Source organism: Typopeltis vanoorti, chromosome 4, assembly GCF_054136105.1.
Source record: "Typopeltis vanoorti isolate ZY-2024b chromosome 4, IOZ_Tvanoo_1.0, whole genome shotgun sequence".
NCBI lineage: Eukaryota > Metazoa > Arthropoda > Arachnida > Uropygi > Thelyphonidae > Typopeltis > Typopeltis vanoorti.
Genome location: NC_143552.1, coordinates 102,031,040 through 102,055,667, shown reverse-complemented (window position 1 = coordinate 102,055,667; position 24,628 = coordinate 102,031,040). Strand labels below are relative to the sequence as shown.

At 36.0% G+C, this 24,628-nt stretch overlaps 1 protein-coding gene across 2 annotated transcripts in view; it reads right to left on the bottom strand.

The window, feature by feature from the left end:
* LOC150107557 (attractin-like protein 1) overlaps positions 1–24,628 on the bottom strand; it is a 355,255-nt gene that overhangs the window by 211,589 nt on the left and 119,038 nt on the right. For both annotated transcript variants that reach the window (XR_016548201.1, XM_090391383.1), the window contains exons 8-9: positions 13,837–14,017; positions 3,258–3,409 (exon numbers count right to left, since the gene is read on the bottom strand). Coding sequence is in view for 1 of the 2 variants with exons in the window: in XM_090391383.1 (XP_090247509.1) it covers positions 3,258–3,409; positions 13,837–14,017 (333 nt within the window). In the remaining variant the exon portion in view is untranslated. The remainder of the gene's footprint in view (positions 1–3,257; positions 3,410–13,836; positions 14,018–24,628) is intronic.

The following is a 24,628-nucleotide window of genomic DNA, read 5'->3' as shown; positions in this document are numbered from 1 at the left end:
CAGGAACAGGTGTTGAAGAACCCTGGCATTGGAATTCGGGCTTTGTTCGTGGAGTTGCTAACTGTAGTCAAGCCCTGGATAACAAGGGTAGACAATGGTAGGCCGTATGTATGGCAGCAGGATTCGGCCCCTTGCCACACCTCTGGGAAAAGTCAAAAATGGTTGTCTGAAAATTTCTACGACTTCACCAGTCCAAATGTTTGGCCTCCAAACTCCCCAGACCTTAACCCCATGGATTATTTTGTATGGGGCGCAGTTGAAAAAGACACCAATCGCACTTCCAGTAATACAAAAGCCCAGTTAATGGATAAAATTAAAACAGTTTTTGCGGCCCTTCCCAGGGAGACTGTAGCATCAGCTTGTTCGAGGTTCCGAAGCAGAATTGAAGCTGTGATCGATGCTAATGGTGGTTATTTTGAGTAAATCTTGTTGATAGTATTGTAATTAACTCTGCCTGTAATGTTTTTTTGTCAATTCATTAAATTTAATAGATACAAAGAAGATTTTCTTTTTCCTTACGAAACTGTCAAATTTATCCCGAACACCCTGTATATATATATATATATTTTTTTTTTTTTTTTTCAGTAAAGCAGACTAAATATAAAATTTTAAATTCCTTAGTGTTATAAAAAGTATTGCAGGAAAGGTGAAGACTAGTATTGCACCTGCAGATGGCAATTTAGCTTATGCTGCTTTACATAATGATGATAGGATTTAAGTAATTTTATTATCATTTTCTTTAATATAATTACTCAAAAGTGCACCTATGATGTTAAACTAGCTCAGTAAACAATAACAGCATAAAAGATATCTTTCCTATGTACGAAAAGTGGAGTCATTTTCAAAATACACATGTATTCAATAGCTAAAACATGTCATGAGGGGTACTTAAGGGTCAAAGCAGTATAACTGAGAGGAGACCTCCACATAGCCTTTAAAGGAATGCGGAGAACCGACCAGGGCTTCTGACCTAATGTCCAATCCTAACCTTCTTGTGGTGCACCCTGTTGGGTATCTATTTGGATACTAAACGAACCAGGATGGGCTGGTAATTTGGGATTTAGCCAACCAAATTGTGTTCTTATTGGTTAAACTAAAATAAAAAAAATGATGGTACAACATGACAAAATTTTATGCTGGCTGGGGCATCGCCCAGTTAAACATGGCCCCCCGTTGTTTTCGCCAGGGAACCAGCGCAAACAGCCAAAAGTCAGCTAATAACTATTCAAACTATTAAATAGAACACTTAATAGGAATAATAGGAATATGTAAATAGTTAATTATAAATATTAGTTGGCCTAAATATTCTTAAATATGGTGCTCTTTCTCCCTAACCATCCCATCCCAGTTTTGTAGCAATTAATATTCCATTTACAGAGCCTATAGTAAGAAAAAAATATTAATAACGTTATATGGAATAAAAATTTTCAGAAAGCTAAATATAATCGAAATATTAAATAATATATATGAAATATTTCTGAAATTTTTTTAAAATATTTCTTAAATATTTCTTTCGCCGACTAGAGAAAATTTTTCTAAGCCTTTATTCGACTGGTTCCTGAGTTAGTTGATCTCTGGCACAGGCAAGTAGGGTTTTTCGTCCTGTGAACTCAAGAAAATCGCCCATAAAACCCATATTATTTTCAGACATGAAAACTATTGTGTTAGGGGACACGAGATGGCGGCACTTGCTAGGCTAGCCACCTTCTTCACTGCGTACCGATTAATTAGTAATAGCCTTAGGCCAGCTATCTCTGATTGGCTAACAGTGGAGATTGAACTCCCCACTCAGTCTCCAAAAGTTAGATAGGGCTAAAATGGCCTTGCCTACTCCCTATACAGGAACAAAAAAGGCGTTAACTGATTTTTTTTAATTTTTTTAAAACATCCCTTAAATTTTTTTAAATATTTCTATTATGGGAAATATTTCTTTTTTTTTCCACATATATCCACAAAGAATTTTCATGCGATTAATTTTCCCCTACAATTAATTTTCTTGCAATGAATTTTCCTCACGATGAATTATCAGTGATCAATTTTCTCACAATGAATTGTCTGGACACACATAAGATATACATACAGATTTGTTTAAAGTTGGATTTAAGTGATTTGTATGTTTGGATTATTTTATTTCCACAAGGTACATTAAATGTGATCTCATCAGTTTACACTGGTATTTTTTGCATGTCCTGGATTCTAGCATGAGAGAAAAAAAAGTTAGGCTAATTGTTAGGAGGCATCCACGCGGTTAGCCAAGTGGTTATGCGATCTGCAACCATATGCCTGGGAAAGGAGTGTCCTGCATTCGATTCTTGTCACTGACATGAGGAGCTAAGGATCTTTCTCAGACATAGCCAAGTTAGCCGGTCTTGGGGCGTGGACTGCAGGGTTTTTCTCCCCAGTTCATCTGGGGTTTTTCCTCCTGCAAAGCAGGCAAACTGATCTTAAGAACACAACGCTTCACAGACAATTGCACATGGTTGAGCATGGGGGTAACGATCCCACCTCGCAGTGAATTATGAAACCCAAAAATGGGAGGTAAAGGCCCTGCATAGGGCTGTAGTGCCAAAGAAGAAGAATTGTTAGGAAGCAGTTCTAGAAGTATTTAACTTCAACCCTTAACTTAGTCTGGGTTGAGACACTATGTATCCATGACAGCAATAAGAAGATAGTGTTCAGTACTTAGTTCCTATAAATATGCAATTAGGTTACGTGATGCTGTTTGGATTTTAGTTTTATTGGGTACTGTTTAATTGATTAACTACGGTACCCAATAAACTAATATGATTTTAGTTTATTGGGTACTGTTTAACTTCAAAGTATGATATGATGCAAATACATATTAAATTGCATTAGTGGTGAGGAGAACCCAACACAGCTGGGTTATAATCTAATAAATCATTTATTATCTGTATTCATGAGTGTATGTAATAGCATGAGTGTGATATACTTGAGACTACTGCTCTTTCCATGTGCAGAATGCAAACAGATTGTTTTTAATGTTCTTTTTTTTGGATAGCTCTCTGTTAATTGCTATTATAAGTTATATGCAGCTAACCAAAAGAGAACTGAATTATTGTCAAGGTTACTGTCAATTTTCTAAAAAATTCGCAGGAGATTTTCGGTTATTTTCCCACATATTCCTGTGATGATGATATAAACAATGAATGACTTTTGGCATTACTGATGAAAATTTAAAGTCGAATGAGGAACAATTACAATTTTATAAAATAATGTATTTAAAAAATTCTTAGTACCAGTGTCGTACAATATGACATCTGAAGAAAAACATTTATCATCCCCAGCTGATGTTCCATTGTGCATGTTTCCTCCAAATATAAATACCATTCCATTCAGAATAACTGCACTGTGAAGATAACGATGAGAACCACTTGGAGACATGAGGGTCCTGTAAGTAAATTAAGATCCAGATATTTAATGTTTAAAAAAAGAAAGGCTAAAGATGCTGCAATTTGCATTGTCAATATCACATTTTAATGTTTTGTATGAAGCAAAAGAAGAAAATGTTGGTGATCAGAATTCTTTCTTATTGCTATTTATTTGCATATAAACTATGTATGTATATAAATTGAATTGCAAAAACTAAATAAACTAAAAGAAATCAGATACTCGTGTACTACCAATCAACAAAAGTGTAGAAGTTTACTTCCCTGTCTTCTGATCTGACATTAGAAGAACAGATTCTGCCTACTGCAGAGTTCTAATAAATCAGACTTCATGTTTGAAAAAAATAAATAAATAAACAAGAGAAACATGAAAAAAGGTGCTCTGCCCATTTTGGTTAGGCCAGCTTCTTTCATGTTTATCTTGATTTTTGATTAACATTATTTTTGTTCACCCCCCCCCAAACAAAAAGAGGGAGAAGCAAGTTTCCGGGATGAAAATTCCCATCATCCACATTGGCTAATTCAACTTCAGCCCTTATAAATGATACCCTCTTATCCTGGATGCCATTCAAGACTTAGGTCTTTCCCACACCCATATCTGAATGCACAGCAGAGCAGTTTTTTGTAATCCTTTATGTCAAAAATTTTCTGAGTATGGTGCTCAGGCTTATACAATGATTATTCATACTGATATTTTTAAGAAAGAAATTGTAACATAGATGATATACTACCACTTGCCTGCACAGTTGAGTGGTTAACATTTCTGATCACTAACCAACAGGCTGTAGATTCAAATTCCACTGTGAACATGTATGTTTGTGTTTAGGTGGAAGGTGATGAATTTCACTGTGCAGTGTGAGACCACTGACTGGCTTACTGGAGGCCTGAACTGGTTTGAAAAAGTGCCATGTTTGTTCTCTTGAGCAGGGTTTCCAGCTTATATAAAAAAAATAAATAAATACAAAACTATATAAAATTAATAAAAATAGGAAAAACTCATGTGCATAGCAGCCATGAAAATAAAAATAAATATATAAATAATAAAATAATTTAATCTATTCTATAATATAAAATGATAAGACTTTTTTGTAACGTTTTTGTGTCATGTTTTTTGCCAAGTTATTTGAAAGGTTTTGACACTCAGGGGCTACCCTGTGTCGTGTCTTCAAAATTCGAGTCATCAGAATTCAAGGGAGAACCGGCCTACCAGTCCGGAACTCGGGAGTTGGGTGCTGTAGGCTCAGGGGTACCCCCTTTTGAGTCATCAGAATTCAAGGAGAACTGGCCTACCACAGTCTGCAACTTGGGGGGGGGGAATTACCCCTTTCGAGTCATCAGAATTCAAGGAGAACCGACCTACCAGTCCGGAACTCAGAGGGGGGGTGGCACCATAGGTGCCAGGGGAGGCCCCCCTAGTAATTCCAATATTTTTCAAGTCAAATTGGCATCAGGGAGAAGGTAGGGAGGCCTCCCCTAGCACCTATGGTGCCAGGGGAGGCCCCCTACATGTGGTGAGGCTGTGTGCAAGGATAGAAAAAAATCAGAAATAATGGACACACGAAGTTAAAGAGGCTGTGAAGGAAGAGAAAAAAGCATATCAAAAGTTCCTGGCAATTAAGTCAGCTTGTGTGCTTAGAGAGAATACAGAGACAAAAGTAAGCAAGCTAAACACTGTAAAACTAGCTAAACAAAAGTCATGGGAACACTTTAGTAAGAAAATAGAAAATAAATATCAAGAAGGTAGCAAGATATTCTGGAGGTTGTTGAAGAAGCTCAGAAATGGAGGAAAAAATGCTGTAAAAAGAATTAGAGATGATAAAGGTGACATGAAAACTGGAGAATAAGATATCCTTGAAATATGGAGTAATTACTTCGAAAAATTGCTAAATGAAACAATCAGTGGCAGCACAGTAAAAAAACACTAGTGAGGCATGCAATCAGGAATATATATCCGTACTTGAAGTAGATGATATTCGACCAGAAATGCTCAGGTAGGTAAGTCTTACAATGGCTGCACTGCATAGTTTGGAAGACCTGTATAGAGGTATGAATTTCAGATGATTGGAGCAGAGCTCGCATAGTACCATATATAAAAAGTAAATAAAACTGAATGTGAAAATTACAGAGGTATTTCTCTACTGAGTGTTCCTGGTAAGATTTATGCAAGTATACTTGAGAAACGGTTGGGGAGGAACGTGAAAGAGAAGCATGGTGAAGAACAAGCTGAATTCAGGCCAAACAGAGACTATCAGGATCAGATTTTCACTTTATGAAAAATTGTTCAGCAATCATGAGAATATAATAAAGATCTTTATTTAAGTTTTGTAGATCTGGAAAAGGTATATGACAAGGTGCCATGAGAGAAACTATTCAAAAAACTACAGTTGTACGGTGTCAGTGGGGAATTATATCAGGCAATACTTAGTCTTTATTTGCGTTGTAAGTAAGCAGTTAGCATTGAAGGAAGTACAGGAAGATGGTTTAATGTTAAATCGGTGTCAGACAAGGATGTATGTACATTATCCCCTCTGTTATTCATTATCTATATGGATCACATTATGAAGAAAAGTGGTATTAAACCTGATATCAAAATTGTAGATAGCTTTATGCAGATGATGTTATACTTCTCAATAAATCCGCTACAAGTCTGCAAGATTCCTGGACTAAATTGAACCACTGTTGTGATAGATATGGTATGAAGGTCAGCAATAAAAAGACAAAGACAATGAAAATAGGCAGAAGCATTGAAAATATCAACTGCATTGTGCATGGAGAACCTATAGAACAAGTAAAACATTTTAGTTACTTAGGCATGATTTTTAGTGAAGATGGTAAATTAAATATGGAAATATATAACAGAATCAACAAAGCTGATATGGTAGGAAGTCAACTGAATAAATTTATATGGAATAAGAGAGAGAAATTAGCCAAAACACTAAATTAGCTGTATACAAGACAGTATTTAAACCAATTTTAACTTATGGAGTTGAGAGCTGGTTTAGAAGTGAAACGCTTGACCAGAGACTGCAGACATGAGAGTCTGAGAAAGATTAGGGGCATGAACAGATTTCAACGATGGCAATATCAGATTAAAAATGAGAATATTAGGAAGGAATTTGATATTGTCAGCATCCAGGAATGCATTAGCAGAGCTGATCTCAGATGGTATGGTGACTTAAGCAGAATGGGAGAGGAAAGATTAGCAAAACAGGTGTTCTCTGAGAGGTTGGCAGGAAAAAGACCCAGAGGAAAACCAAGACATAGGCAGATTGATATGGTACAAAGGGCCTTAGACGATAGAAATATAAGATCTGATAATGTTGGAGTCTTGACAAGTAACAGACTGATTTGGAGGAAAATTGTAGATAGGAAGTTAGTAATGATGTAATTTTTTCATGTAGTACTGTCATATCCTGTAAACCCCTTGAGGGTAGATTGATATGGTACAAAGTGTCTTAGAAGATAGAAATATAAGATCTGATAATGTTGGAGTCATGACAGGTAACAGATTGATCTGGAGGAAAATTGTGGATGGTCAGTTAGTAATGATGTTTGCTGTCATGAATATACACTAGTGGCCAAAATTGTGGAAACCTTTTGGAAAAAGTATTTCTGAGGTTTGATGGCTAATAATACCACTTTTTTTTGGAGTAATACCATAAAATTATATATCAATGGAAAGATAATTTAATCAAGAATGTAACGCAATAAATTTTATGAAGGATTTTTTTTTTTTTATTAGAACAGCAGTTATAAAGAAGAAAAGTGAAACACAGAAAAAAATAGATGTACAAAAATTCTAACAATGTGAGTTAGTACTTAGTTGGGTAACCTTTAGCGTTAATTACGGCCTTACAGCACCTTCCCACGGAGTGAACCAAGTTTTTTAGTTCTGCAGCTGTTATAATGTGAAACCAAGATTGAATTATTGTTTCTATTAATTGGGTTTTATTGGTGGGTTGCTTCTGACTAACAAGTTTCTTTAGTCGGCTCCACAGATTTTCGATTGGGTTAAGGTCTGGGCTATTCCCAGGCCATTCCAGCAGTGGAATATGATTATCCTGAAACCACATTTTGCACACAGCAGCAACATGACATGAAGCTGAATCCTGTTGAAATATAAATGCTTCATTATCTTGGAAAAGATCACGTGCAGAAGGCTTCAGTTTGGGCTCAAGTATTTCATTTATGTATTTTTGGGCATTTATATTCCCATTAATCACGCAAATTCTGCCCACACCTTTTGATGTCATACAACCCCAGATCATAACACTAAGTGGGAGTTTCATGGTAGGTGTAATGCAATCAGGATGCAAATCTTCTCCTATTCTTCTCCTTACGTATTTTATGCCATCACTACCAAACAGGGAGATTTTGGTTTCATCACTCCAAATAACACTGTCCCATTGTTCTGCTGTCCAGTTAACATGAGTTTTAGCCCAGTTTAATCTTTTCAACCTTTGTTTGAGAGATGAAAATGGCTTTTTTCATGGAATTCTAGCATTTAGACCAAATTCCTGCAGGCTGCGCTGAACAGTCCTTGCACTCAACTTCAAATGAGTGGCGCTTGAAATGGCGCAATACAATGGAGCATTGTACTGCGCCATTTCATCTTGTATACACCAAGATGATTTTCTTCTGTCACGTAGGCGCAGTCTCTCAATTTTTCTATCATCACTTGCTGTTGTGCACCTTTTCCTGCCTTTACCAGTCTGGTTTTGTAGTGACTGAGTATCCTTATACCTCTTCAAAAATTTAGAAGTGCCACATTTGGTTAAGTTTCCACCAATTTTTCTTCTAATTTCTTCATAACTGTAGCCTTGTTCACTTAATAGTACTGTTTTACATCGCTTTCTGGGTGATCAGTCAACTCTTTGTGCCATTTCTTTAATTTTATTATGTTTTACAAGCTCATTAAATGAAAGAACACAAAAAAACCCATCCAACTTGATAGCAATCACATAACATACTGACAAACGTCCACCTCTCAGCTCCAATACATGACATCAATAGCTGAATCCTACTGTGACCTTACTGGCTCATTGCCAAAACAAGATGACACCTGATTGGCACTCTAAACACGCATGCTCATTGGCTACATTCAAATGAAGGAAAGCTACTTCGTATCAACCTAAGCAAGTTGTGCTTATTTTTTCTGTTTAGGCTATAACTTTTCATAGAATACAGATAATTGAACAAACTTTGTTGCATTACATTCTTGATTAAATTATCTTTCCATTGATATATATATATAGTTTTATGGTATTACACCAAAAAAAGTGGTGTTATGAGCCATCAAACCTCAAAATACACTTTTTCCAAAAGGTTTCCACAATTTTGACCACTAGTGTAACTCATCATCATCAAATTCCTGACAAGTAAGTACTACATGGAAAATTTAGATCATTACTAACTTCTTATCTACAATTTTCCTCCAAATCAATTTGTTACCTGTCAAGACTCGAACATTATCAGATCTTACATCTTTCATCTGATCTGATAAGATCAGATGAATATAAGTGTAAAATTAATTTATAAAATAAATGGCTTCAAAAATTTTGCCGGTGCCAGAGGAAGTTGCACTCACAATTTCCAATTGTGAGGGCAAGCCTCACAATTTGAAAACCATCACCCACTGTACTAAATGAAGAAGTGAGGAAAATTTGGGGGTAATTAGGTAAGGCAGCTGACACAAAAAAAAAAGGAAAAGTTGATTCACGTTGAAGATCTAAGTAGAAGAGTAGGAAATTAATATCAGACATACAAAGCTGTTTTGGAAAAATTTGGAGAAAAGAGTAAAGCTAATAATAATATCATTATTATTTACAGCATCTCCTTGGAGTCCGGGGACTCATTGCAAGAGACCCAAATCAACCATCATACAAATCCTACCATACCCCCTCCTTGAATCCAGTCACCGGCAGTTGACTTCAAACCACTTCTAGCAATCCATTCCATTCACTCACTACTCTCCACACACCCCTACTAACCACACTCTTATACAACTTCTATGGGTAATCCCTAGTTCTCTCACTATTTGTCATATATGGAAAAATTTCACTTGCATCAATTTCATAAAACTCCTTTAATGTGTTTAAAGTTTCTATCATGTCTCCTCTTTTCTGCTTATCAACAAAACTTTGTAATCCACAAACCTTCAACCTATCTTCATAGAGAATATTCCACAAACCTATGACCATCTTGGTCAGTTGTCTCTGAATCTTTTTGACCTCCTCCTCCTGGTCCACAAGAAACCCAGGTGACACATTTGTGCACAATAGTCAAGATGTGGCCAAATCATATCCTTATAAAGAGGGTAGTAACTTCCTTATCTTTACTTGTTATTTTTCAACATCCCAGTAATTCGTTCATTAAAATAGGCCCAATTACTTGGGCCTATTTTACCAACTTGTGCAATAGGCCCTCTAAACTTCATCTCTTTGTCCACCATTATCCCGAAAGTCCCTAGCCTCATCGATTTCCTGCAAACCAATACTATCAATATGATACACCATATACAATCTTTCAACCCAAAATGCATAACCTCAGATTCTGCAACATTAAACTGACAATCATTATCCTTTGCCCATAATGTCAATTTATTTAAATCATCCTGCAGGATATCTGCATCACCTTTATCAACTACTGCTCTTCCCAGTTTTGCATCATCAGTAACAACTGAATATCCCATCTTAAATCTTTCCCTATGTCACTGATATACAAATTAAAGAGTAGTGGCCCTAGAACTGAATCATGAGGTAATCCACTAGTCACCATCATTCTTCTAGACTCCACTCCACTCCACCATATACTACTCTGGTATTGTCCATCAGCCATCCTGCTATCCATGCTACTAGCCTTATATTCATTCCCATCGTCTCCAATTTTGTAATAGTTTCCCCATGTGGTATTCTGTCAAATGCTTTGACAAATCGAACAGTATCATGGTGTAGCCATTACGTTTATCCAATTCTACTGTCACTATTATAAAATGTGAATAAGTTCCTAAGACAGGACTACCCTTTACAAAGCCATGCTACCCACTATAGAGTATCGTAATGGGGCTGTAGTTTGCTACCTCTGTCTTGGAGCCACCTTTATGTAATGGTACTATCTTACCCTCTTTCCACTCCCTTGAAATCATGCCAGAGATGAGACTTAGACTAAACAAATTCATCAGAGGCAATGCCAATTCTCTTGCACATTCATATAGTACATGGGCTGATTGAGACTTAAAAACTTCTGAAAGTGTCATACAGGATTTCAGTTGATGGAATTTTTCAATTTATGGAGGGTGGGAGGAAAAGACAAGAGGGCATCCTTGGAAACTGAGAATGAATGCCACTAAAAAGGGTTGAGGTCAAGATTTTTCTCTTATATGGTGGTGCGTGATTGGACTGGATTGCCAATGGATGTTGTGAATGCAAGCACTTGAATGAATTCAAGAATAAGTATGATAGCTGGTGCATGTAGTATGTGGCTTCCCTCAATGAGTCCCTGACTCCTCGAGGTCTCTCTTTTTTTTTTAATTTTTTAACATTTTATTAATAATAATAATATGCCATCCAGTTCCACAGCTGTGTTCATATTCATATTTTTTTAATATGCTGAACACCTCCTGTTGATCTACTCAAAGTTGACATGCATCTCTATAACATCTGTAATACTTGAAGATGACAATGTGATATAGTGCCCTATGCCACAATTAAATAAGCATACCCCTGAGGAGGTACCCGAATATCAACCACAGTGACTGACCACCAGATAAGGTGCTTTCAATAATACACAAATCACCAGACAAAATCAGATTTTTCTCCTTAAACAAGCAGTTAATTGCTTGTTTAAGGAGAAATGTCTGATGTCTTTATGCCTGGCATAAAGACAAAGATCACTAGCTTCCAGTATCTTAAAAAAATTGCACATCCTTTTCTACTCAAGATGCCACTATTCAACCAGATACTAGAAACCAGCCATCTACTAACTCTGTACAATCTGCAAATCTGCCTAACTTTAGAATACTGTTCATGTTTGTGGGACACACATTTTTCTTGATAGAAGTAAACTCTTAAAGTAGGATAAGAATGAGAATTATTCAATTGCAATTTTGTTGTTTTGCTGTCTTGGTGACTTAACATACCCAGGCTCCAACCAACAGATTGTGGGCTTGAACCCCATAGCTGGCATAAATATTTTTGATCGACTTCCAGCAGGAAATGAATATCATCACCTGGTGTTAAGACCAGTGCACATATTGAAGCAGTTCTACTCATGTCTGGTCTCTAGAGCAGTGCTTCCAGATTATGTAAAATAAACAAAAAATACAAAATAAATAAAAATATCCTTATCTCAACCACAGTACTGATGCAGTATTTACAACCTTTCATTAATTCAAAAAAATATTAAAATAAGATAGGAAAAATCATTCAATTTTGAATTCTGGCATGAATCTGTACTTCACTAATGTTGATTACCTTTAGGCAAGTTCTCTTATTACGAAGTTGATTCTCTTTCCCACACCCCCTTTAAAACTACTATGAATTTTGTAAACATATAAATACATTACTCTTATCGAACACTCATAGACAAGCTCATACGTTGGTTATGCATTACTAAATCACTTAAGGAATTGACAACATATATAAGAATATAAATTAAATTACACTTTAATAAATATTTCTGATATTTTAGCAACGTCATCACATTGCCATCTTCAAAAGAAACTTACAAAAAAATGCATGTGCACGTAGGCACTACAACATGGTAACTGAGAATGAAGTGAGGAAGCTATTGTTTCTCCTAAAAGTCCTGATGGTGCCCCTAGCAGGCTATGCAGGCCATTGGGCTGAAGGTCTGCTGATGTAAGCCTCCCAACTTTGGGACAGTCTCATGCAACCAAATTTGTTGAGGTTTGGCATGTTTCTTAGGGCTGAGGCTGATTCCATGAATAGCCTTTCAAATTTGAACTTGCTACGGTGTATTATTGTAGCTTTCTTCCACCGTATTCTGTGGTGTGTATCCAGAGCATGGTCTGCAAGACCCAAGTGGCTGTACTTGTGAAACCAGATGTAGTCCTTGTGTTCCGAAATTCTGATATTCACTGTCCTGCCTGTTTGGCCAAAGTAAGACAGTTTACAGCTGCAAGGGACCTGGTATATACTAGGTAGGTCTAGGGGAAGTGGTTGGTCTTTATTGGAGTGGATAAGGGATGCCAATTTTCTGTATGGTCTGTAACAGGAGGTCAAGTGATGTTTTTTTTAAGATGTTCGTAATTTTGTCCGAGGTGCCTCGGACAATCACAACCCCCACCCCTTTAAGTAATCCTTAAAGGGGGGGTCGTGATTTGTTGGTTCCAATATTTTTTGGATTTTATGGGGGGGGGGGGGGGAGCCATTGGCTGAGAAAGTGTTGAGGAATGTGATTTAGTTCAGTGTTTAGGGCCTTGTCGTTTGAACAGATTAGTTTAGCCCTGTTGTATAGTGTTTTCACCACTCCATATTGTTGTGAGGGGGGTGGGGTGGGGATTGTTGGTGAATGTACCTGCCTGTATGGGCGGGTTTTCTATAAACTGAGAAAATCAAGGTTCCATCAGGTTGGTGGGTGACTAGAGAGTGTCTAGGAAAGGGATGCTATTTTCCTCTTTTTCCAAATTTAACTTGATTCTGGGGTGTTGGTTGTTTAAGTGTGTTAAGAAGAAGAGGAGTGTATCAGAGCCATGTGGCCAAATAGCAAACACATCATCAACGTAGCGAAGCCATATGGTTGGTTTTTGTGGGGCAGAGGCTAAGGTTTTTTCTTCAAAGGTCTCCATAAAGAGATTGGCCAAGGGTGGGGGAGAGTGATGAGTCCATGGCTGTCCCCTCTATTTGTTTGTAGAATTTTCCCTGCCAAACAAAATAGCCTGAGTTCATTATGAACTGAAATAGGGCTGAGATATCGGGAGAAAATTTAGCTTGGATTAGCTCTAAAGTTTCCTTCAGTGGGACATTTGTGAATAAGGAAGAGATGTCAAAGCTGACCATTATGTCAGTATGTTGGAGTAAGGTTTTCTATGCTGGCTTTGAAGTGTGAAGTGGGCTGAGTTTTTTATGTGTGATGATGTGTTGCCAGTATAGTGTGTGAGCACTTTGGCCAAATGTTTAGCTAATTTGTATGTGGGGGAATCAATGCCACCCATTATGGGACGTAATGGCACATTTTCTTATCGAATAAGAACACAATCACAGATAAAACTTACATATGGCACCACTATGCAATATATAAGCAATTATATCTGTTATTAAAACAAGAAATGCTTATTATCAACCAGATTGCATCTATGTCATAAAAAAAAGTGTTGTATGCCACAGTTTCTAGTTCTGTTTTAGCATTAAAGTGATTATTTTTTTTTCAAATTTAACTTAAAATTCAAGAAGAACGTTACACTGCTTACCATGTTTGGCTATATGGATCATATGAATATAATAAATCTACTAATGCTGACTGGGAGCCATAGGAATGATAACCACCATAGATAAATATTTGTTGAGTGTAATTATCGTAGACACTAGTGTGACCATAACCACCTTTTACTATTGCTCCTTTAGTTTGAACTAGTTGCCATTTTCTTGAATCTGTTAAATGAGTAATTTTAATTTTAGCAGAGAAAAATGAAAGAAATCATAACATTTAGCATAAATGGTATATCAAGTACTATTATAAACTTTTATAGTAAACTTAAGTGATGCATTTGGGAGGGGAGAAGAGGCTGAGAAGTCACACAGCTATGTGACTTCTGTGTGTGAAATAACTATATGATGGGTTCTTTATGCATTCATTTCATGCTCTGTAAGAGAAAAACCAATTAACACATACACATATTGAACATATAATCATGTTAAAAGGCTTGGGTGTTGACAGTTGTTAATTTTTTGCATAACAGTATGAATACAATACCAAAAGAACAAAATATATAATTTAGGAAACTGCTAATATTTCGACTGACATCTTCAGAGCATACAATACTTTTCTATGTACACAAGACACTAAATCAGTAATTGTGGAAACAATTCAAACTGAAACTGAAAAATAATAAATGACCTAGATGTTTATTCACAGATGTTAGAAGTGGTCTTAAAATTGATGCTATAATTTCCAAAAATTTTGAAAGGTGGTCATTTTAAGAACACTTTGAACATCTGTGACTTAAAAACTGAAATTTTTTACATTATATGATAATAGATGAAAAAAATGGAGGTATAAAATTAGCATTTCATTCCCCTGTGCTGAGCTATTAACATGATGCCCTGATAATAAATTGGTGTCGAGGCTAGCTGGTGAAAGGACGTACTGTCGGAGAGCTCCTGAAAGATTTATGATTTTTGTTGATTTATTAATATTTTGTTAGATTTAATTGTGTAATTTTGGTATATTATGGTAGTTTTATTAGTGTACTAAAGTGTTTTATAACATAATCTATGTCGGGAAGTCGCCGCTAGAGGGATTCGTAGTGTGTAGTGTTCGCGAAAGCTCCTGATAAGATAAGCATTATTTTCAGTTATCGTTGATAAATTTACTTTAATATTGCATAGTTTTGTTTTGCCTTGCTTTGTTAGTGCGTCTGTTTGTGTGTTTTTGGTGTTAATAATTTATAATTTGATAAAATATGTTACTAGTATGGCTCCAGTACGAAGGAAAATGGCAGCCAGTAATGATGGTTCGCCATCTTCTTTCAAGAATGGTAATGTAAAGGAGATGATTCAGTGTACTATCTGCGAAATGTACGCTTTGCAGAGTGCGGTCAGAGTGTGGTTAGATGATAATAAAGGAGTGAATGTGTGTAGAAAATGTAGGGAGAATGAGGAATTGAAGTGTATTTCGGATCGTAAGTGTGATATTTTTGTCAAACTTCAGAATGAAGTTTGACAAAGTTGTACCAGAGAATTGTGAGAGTGTGAATGATAGTATTAATGGTTTTACAGAGAATAAAAAAGATGAGATAGATGCAATGAGTGAGATTACGTTGTTAAATGGTGCGATACAAATGGCAAAACAGCAGCTAGAACGTATGAGCAAAAGTCGACTGAATGAACCAGCCAATAATAAAAAGTATGACAAGAAAAATAGGCGTATAAGTGTGATTTTGTACGATTTTGTCAAATGAAGGATAGAGTGCTGTATGGAGACTCGTTAGTACGAGGTGTATTAGTAGAGGATTTGACAAAATTATACCAACCTGGTGCGACCATAAAGGATGTAACTGAGTCTATTAGAGAGCAAAAGGAAAGGGTGAAAGAAATGATTGTTGTGGCAGGTACGAATGATTTGAAAAAGGAGATAAAATGGAAATGATAGAAAACCTGAATGAATTGTTTGAGGTAGCAAAAGAAAAGAGTGAGAGAGTTAGAATGATTAGTCTTTTGCCACAGTATGACAGTGAAATGTTTAAAAGTAGGACCATAATTGCAAATGACTTTATGCGTGGGTTATGTATGACGAGTGGTGTGGAATTTGTGGATGTGTGGAGTGAGTTCAATGGGCGAAAGGATCTATATAAGATGGATGGCTTGCATTTGAATGGTTACGGTGTAAGGAGACTTGAGGAAGTGTTGCTGAATGTAGTGGATGTGCAAATTCAGGGAAACTAGATATACAGTCCTTAGGGAGGCAGTTGAATGTATGAATGAATATAATATGCCCGAGCGAATAAGGACAACAAATCAGAGTGGGATAGTTAATATAAGGCATCAAGGTAAGGTTGGGGCTAATGGGGGTCTTAAATTCATGTACACTAATGCTAGGAGTATTAGGAACAAGAAGGAAGAGTTTTTGGCCATGGTTGCCACTTCCAGACCACAGGTTATTGGTATTAGTGAATCATGGCTGACTGTAGATGATATACTTTCTGTTGTTGTTAAAAAATCCATTAAACCTCCAACATAATGTAGATCAGTGCTTCCCAAACTTCTAGATGTCAGGGCCTCCCCTTTGCAAAAATTAAAATATTTCACGGCCCCCCTCGAAAAAAAATCGTAATAGAGAGATATATTATTATAATATTTATTGTATTTATATTCAATACAAAACATACACAGCGAATATCGCAAAAATCAAATGCATGTATTACATTTTTTGCCTCTTACAGTTTGGTTCTGAAGACGATGCGGGCTGTTCTGATAAAATACTGTCCTTTTTTTTTTTTCTTTTTAGTCTGTTTCTGCTTCTTCTGATTGTTCGCGGGAAATTTTTTTTATTTTTTTATCAGCCACTTATCCATCTCAGGGTTAAATTTTTTAACGTAGAATAGATCAAATAATATCACCACTTACCGATACTGGCACACCACAGACTGATAACATGAAATTAGTGAATATTACCTGAATAAGGGAATCATTGGACCAGGAACATTTATCTCTTTTGTGACTTTTCTCCCTTTATGGTAATTAAGCCTAACTCGAAACAGACAGCAAAGGCAGGTTATTAAAACGTGCATATGATTGGTGCGATATTAACAAAAGATCGCGCAACCGAAAGATAAAAGCATAGCTGACAATTGAGTTGAAATGCTAACTCTCTTCAACCGAATTCCATATGTGAAACTGCCATAACATTCATTATATATATATATTACTTAGTTTTAGCACTTTTACGAATTTTAACACGTTCGGTTGAATTTTATTGCTACCTTGGGAAATCGAACTCGCACACATCTAATTAATAACAATAGTTTTTAGTTTGCCCATGCAACATATGGTTTTGTTTCAGTTTATATATACAGAACAGTTTCTGTATGAGGGGACATGTGATTCATTAATTAGTGTGTTTTTATCCCAGTTGTCTCTAATTGCACTATTTGTTGAGAAATATATTACACAGACTCCTCATACCTTATTCACTGGCATAATAAAAGTACTTGTTTTTATTGCCTCTGCGGGAGGGCGTGTTGTTTACCACTGCAAGCGAGTTACTATCTCCCCACATGAACTTGTTTAAGCTTTTTTTTTTTTCATGTGTGAAGTATATGCGAAACTTTTATTGGCAACAGAAAACTATCTCGGATGACAGTGATAATATAAAATGAGTTTTGATATGTATATAAAGTCAATATCAACAGTCCTTGATTACAAACGTGTGATGAAAGGGACAGGAAGATTTGGAGCTTCCCTGGAGAGCATTCGAAGTAAATACAATTAACCACTGCTTTGAAATTAAACATATGAAGAAGCAATATTTACTAATATTCATTTAAGTGCCGAAATACGCTGGAAGCAAAGTTTGTAAACCAACACCAATGTGTGAATTTTTCCATTAAAATATAAAAAATAGCAAAAGAAATAATAAACAATAAAAGTTAAATACGTTTGTTTTAAAATAAAAAAATCTACTTAGTCTTAAAACATTTTAAATTTGTTTTCATTATTTCACGGCCCCCCCTCAACAAAACCTACGGCTCCCAAGGGGGCCGCGGCTCACAGTTTGGGAAGCTCTGATGTAGATGATATAGCTAGTGGGATTGAATGTGATGGGTATAGTGTGTTCAGGAATGACAAGGAGAATAAAATGGGGGGGGGGGAGTATTGTTGATGATAGCTGATGAGCTACAGCCAAGGAGAATAAAAGTTGAATTGCAGGATAGAGAAAAGAGCACATTTGAGGCCATTTGGTGTGAGATTGTGGCTAGCAGAACTAAATATACAATTGGGTGCTGCTATAGACCAGGTGATGGAAAAGATGGTGGTGACAGTATGCACAAGCAAATAGAAGAAATGAGTGGAAGGAGGGTAATTATTATGGGAGATTTCAACTATGGTCGCATTGATTGGAGTGAGGATAGGACACACGGAAGGAAGGAATTGGATTTTATGCGGTTATTAAGGGATAACTATCTGCGACAGCATGTAATGGAAAATACTAGGGGTCAGAGAGTGCTTGACCTAGTAATTACATCTGAGGATTTGGCTGTAACAAATATGACCACATTGCCACCAATTGGTGAGAGTGATCATAGGGTCTTGACTTGGGAAGTGGCTAAAGGTGTGGAATTTTCAATTAAGATAGGGTACATGTGGAATTATCGGGCTGGAAAGTATGACAAGCTTAGGAGTTTGATTGGTTCAGTGCCATGGCATGTACAAATGCAACGACTAGAAGTTGATAGTGGATGGGAGGCAGTTAAGAAGTGTTTGCATGAAGACGGCTGACTGTATACCTAGAGTCTGAATAATAAATCAAGTAGGGGTTAAATGGATTAATAACACCATTAAGCTTGAGCTGCAAAAAAAGAAACAACTATGGAGGGAATTTAAGGAGAAAGGTGACCGGCAGACACATGAATGGTATAAAGTGCAGGCCAGAAGGGTAACGAGTGTGGTAAGAAAAGTAAAAAAGGATTACGAAAGAACATTGGCCATGCAGGCTAAAGAGAATCCTAAACAGCTTATTACATATGTAGCAAGTAAAAGGAAATATGTACATGGCAGAATGATTTTAAAGAATGCCAATGGTAGGGAGGTAACTGAATCAGTTGAGATAGTTGAGTTACTGAGTGAGCACTTTGCAAGTATATATCATCCAGGTGGTGACATTGCAGAAACAAATAAACCAGTAGATTATACAGGAATTGTGGTCAATGAAGTGGAGGTGAGTAGTCTATTGCATAACCTCAATGTCAATACATCCATGGGACTGGATGGTATACCAGTTCGTGTCGTACGAGAAGTAGCTAAAGAATTGTCAGTACCCTTGACCATTTTGTTTAATTTGAGTCTCGGGTCTGGGTTAGTCCCGAGGGGGTGGAAAGTGGGGAAAATAGTTCCACTGCATAAAGGTGGTTCCAAGACTGCTGTTGTAAATTACCGACCGATTAGCATATCAGGAATCATTGTCAAGGTCTTAGGGAAATTAGTCAAGAAAAGAATACAGGATTGGATAGATGAAAATGGGATATTGTATGGGGGACAACATGGTTTTGTAAAGGGTAGATCATGCCTCAGTAACTTGCTCATGTTCTATAACACAGTGAAGGCTGAGCTGGATAGGGGTAATGGGTTTACAGTGATACTACTGGACCTTGCCAAGGCCTTTGACAGGATATCACATGGAACCCTAATCAGTAAAGCGGAGCAGATGGGGATAGATATAGGGTTGGTGAGATGGATAGGAGGGTGGTTGAAGGAGAGATACCAGAGAGTGGTTTATGCAGGAGTGGAGTCTAAAAGACAGCATGTGACTAGTGGTGTGCCGCAGGGCTCTGTTCTTGGACCACTGCTTTTCAATTTGTTCATGAATGATATAGGAAAGGATTTGAGAGGAAGTGTTCACTTGTTTGCTGATGATGCAAAGTTGGGTAGAGCAATTGTGAGTGCACAGGATGTCAAAATGTTACAGGATGATTTGGATAGTTTGGAGGACTGGGCTAGGAAAAATAGATGTCAATTTAATGTGGCAAAGTGTAAGGTTATGCACTTTGGGGTGAAAAAATAGCAGCAGTATATCGCAATGGTGGAACCGTACTCCAGGAGATTGATGAGGCCAGGGATTTGGGAGTGTTGGTGGATAGGGAATTGAAGTTTAGGGGGCGCATTGCAAAAGTGACTAAATCAGCTCATCAAATCACTTGGGTTCTGAAAAATACTTTAACATGCAGAGACAAACAAGTTGTTGTTCCTCTGTATCGAGCCTTGATAAGAACCCATCTGGACTACTGTGCCCAGTTATGGGCACCAGGATTTCTTCGTGATGGGGAGGAAGTGGAGAGGATCCAGAGACGAGTGACCAAGATGATAGAAGGTCTGTGTAATGAACCTTATGAGAATAGGTTGAAGATTTGTGGGTTGCAGAAATTGGACGATAGGCGAAGGAGGGGTGATATGATTGAGACATTCAAATTACTGAAGGGTTTCTACAAGATTGATCCAGAAGATATTTTTGAAAATATGACTGGTGGTGGGAAGACTAGGGGCCATGAATGGAAGCTGGGCAAGAGCGTGGTTGACAAGGGTGTTAAGAGCTAGGTTATTTACTTGGAGAGTGGCGAATGAGTGGAATAAGCTTCCAGAGTCTGTTGTGGGTGCTACGACCGTGAATGAGTTCAAGGCAAGGTATGATAGATACTGTGTCAATGTCGAATAGTTGTTCTTGACATGATGTTAGGGACTCCCTCGATGAATCTGTCGACTCCTTGGAGTTGCCCAGAACAACAACAACAATAATAATAATAATAATAATAATATAACCATTGTCTGCTTTTCAGCAGGGTGCAAATATTATATTTAAAACTTCAAGTTTAGTGTCTAAGAAAACTAAAAATACAAATTTAACTAGTATCTTTGAAAATCGGTGGTGTCCAGAATATAATAGCAATGCAGCTCAGTAAACAAAAGTAACATCTCAATACTTCAATTTTTGTCCAATTTTTCTGCATTATAAATTAACTCCAAGATGATTGCATTAGTAAATTATTTCAATGCCTTTGTACACATAAGAAGAAAAAATAATTTTTTTAAAATCAAATTCTAGGTTCTCCATTGAAGATCACTTTATCATTAAGTGTACAGATTTGTGTTCTCAGTTCCATTACATATAAATTCACATGAAACAAGACCTTCAATTCTGAGGGATTTATTATATGCATTTACTGCTATTTAATAGTTTCCTACCTATGTATAAACTCATATTATATAAATATCATAAGCAAGCATAAATTACTTAAGTTATGCATTTTCTATCTTATATCAACAATGGTAAAATGAACAACAGTAAATAAACCCTTACATGCAATGGATTATTTTCAGAACTTAAAAATACTGAAATTTGTGGCTACATCAAACAAGCCACTTAATTCAATTACAGAAGTATTATATCTGGTTTTGATCATTAACACAGAATCAATGTTAGGTTCATGTAATTCTAGAATTAATATAAAATTATATATACTAAGATCAGACTAAATTAACATCAATGCTATAACAAATATCATTTTCATTTCTTTTTAGATGAGTCAATGTAGGTCAGTTACAGAAATATGAATGCTTATATTGAAAGCATTTTCACTTGGTAATACTATAAATTAAAGATGTCAAGAAATGATATTCTAAGTTGGATCCTTTATCTAAGTGTATACAAACACAGTTTGTGTAAGTATCTTCACAACTGGTGTATTGGTAGTATCCCCATTACAGGATACTAATACATTTGATGTGAAGTCCTGAGACTCTATATACAAGTAGACCACTCGTGAAGAAAGTTTATGCATGATCCTCTACCTTCCCCCTATTTTTGATGTTTACATATAAAATGAGAATCTCCCAAACTTTTTTTTGGGGGGATGGGGGGGAATAATCAGTCCAGTTCAGGTTAGGCCAATGTAAAAAGGCTTCACAACTCTCTTTCAAAAGGCATTCATATTGAAAACAGCTTCTATGGAGAATATGAGATGCATCCCACAGAATACTGTTTATTGTGAATACTATGCTGTGCCAGACCAGACTTTTAGGGTTTCAAGTATTTAATGCAGCACCGATATTCGTTAATTATTTTTTTCCCACAGAACTGCCCAAAGTATGTTAAATTCCTTTCAAAAGGGATCAGGTAAACACTAGTGTTAAATTGTGAATGAAGATATTTGGGAATTATAACTCTTCATTCACATTTAACATAATCTGCCATAACTTAAGCAAGACTTGTAAATATTATTTGTTGTTAGTCTCTTGCTTGTAATATATTATTCATATAAATGCTTTGAGTTTTGTTTGTTATTAATTAATTATTCAATCTTAGAATATGTAATAATAATGAAAAGACTCGATATAAATATGTCATTCATTTTATTTAGTTTATTCTATAAAATTTATTATAAGAAACTGTGTATAAGTAAATTTAAATGTATATTATATGAATTGCAATATATCATTTTTATTTTGTTTCTGTTTGTAAGGTATAATTTTATGTAATTCTTCTGATTGAATTTGATTGTTTAAAGGAGAAATGGAGTTAATTTAAGTTAGCGCGTGTTTAGAACGTGAACAGCTGTGATATGGAGTGAAGCCAGTAGATGTAAGCTGAACTGGCTAGAACCGGATTTTGGCAGGAAGAATGAACGATTTTAATTGGAAAACGAAAGTAAAGAAAAGGGAGAAGCGTTCAGAACAGCAAGGAGTGAAGTAACGGGTGGCAGTAAGGGGATTTGGAAATGCCATAAATAGATTAAGAAAGGACCGGGAAATTAATAGGCAATTCGGAATATTTCTACGGAATTCTAAAATTATGACAAATTCCAACTGTTTTGAGGAAGAATAGTGCAAAGCTGAATTTAATGCATAGAAGAAAATAAGGAATAAGTAGATTACCTAAAACGAGTGCGTCAAGACTTGTGAAGCTCTATGATTAATATTTCAGTTATTATAGTAAAGATTTCTTATGAATAGTGTTACTTCAAAGTAATAGTTAACTAAAGTTTAAGTGTGCCTATAGTAAATCCAGTGTGTAAGAGGTGTAACTTGATAAGAGCAGTCCTTTTTAATATTTCAGTGTGAAGAAATAAGCATTAGCTCCGCCTGATATATCTTAACATTAACTGTGGCGTTCTACTAAAAATAGCCGAAGTATGGAGCTTTAAAGTGTTTCCCCCTTGAAATGATAACTGCCTCATAATTAAATTAAGTGTTTGTTGACTAAGAGAGAATTAGAGAATTCTACCTTAAGAATAATTACTGTAAAATTCTGGAACATTGAACTGTGTGAACCATTTTCAATTATTCGGAAGAAGATAGAATTGACAGCTGAATGTTTAATGCCTAATGTTTTATGTTTGTTATGAGTATTTGAACTAAGTTGATGTATAAAAGAATTGATTTATCTCATTGAATAGAGACAAGTTGTGTTAATAGTATTTAAGCATTAAAGAATAAGATCTGTAAATTTAACTTTAATCTTTAAACCAAACCGAGTGGCTACTAGTGTCTCAGAGATATTTTGAATATTGTTCAATTAGATTATCTTGCTTAGAAAATTATACTTAAATGTACATGTTCTATAACCTTGTATTAAATGTTTATTTTATTGAATTCAATTTGTTGTTTGCCTGATTTTTCTTCATTGCACTGCTCATAAAACGTATTTGAACCTTGCGGAAGCCTTAAATGATAATATTAACCTCGGCTTGTATAAAGTGAGATTGCAAAAGTTAGTTGATGATTGATTCCTCTGTATTATATAGACTAATCTGAATATAGGGTGGTGCAGTATAATATAACTTTCCTTATATTTGGATCAGTATCAATTAGCATCTAACAAAATAAAAACGGAATTTAAAGAAATAAGAATAGATCCAACTAACCAACATAAATGGATCAATTAGCAAGATGGACGACACAACACTAGTTGTAGATTGAAATGACAGTTTGTCTTTTGTAGATGGTAGCAGATGAGATATTTTTTGATAGAAAAATATGAGGGATAAAGGTGAAACTTCTTCAAAATTCTACTAATAGGTTCAGAGATACCAGAAATATAAGGGATTGGAATCCTGCGGTCTGCCGAAGAATCCTTGGGTGTTGGAACGTCATCAATGTAACAAAACAACTAAAGAGAGGATTGGGAATGAATGGACTGAGAACAAGGGTATCTTCCAGATACCTCGTTCTCAATCTCAAATGGCAAACTTGTTTGCCAAAGATGGAGACAGAGGTTTACCCATTGCAGTCTTCAATCTGTTTATCGATCCTTTTTTTCCAGCTGAAATATCCTGATTGTATAGCAAATTCAAAAATCTTCACATCAGGAGGGAAATCGTCATATAGTAAATTAATAATGTCAGATAATGGAATGTTAGTAAAGAGAAAAACAATGTCAAAAATGACTAACATATCTTCCTCTCACATTTGAAAATCCTAGATTTTTTCAAGAAATTGTGCAGAATACTTGAACAATATGGGCAATTTATTAACTGTCCATACTGGAAAATCCAGATCCTACATCAAGACTTCTACACACTTTCTTGACATACTCTGGGCAGCTAGACCGTTCTATGGAAAAAAGAATTAATGAACATCAATACTACACTGAATATGTGGAACCTCAAAAGTCCAGTCAGACACAGCATAGTATTGACACTAAACATAGTATCCTGTGGGATGAAGCTTGTCTTCTCCATAGAAACAGTTTTAAATATGAATGGATTTCCAATTAAAGTCGTGATGCCTTTTTACATTGGCCAAATCCCCCCCCCCCAAAAATAATAAAAGTTT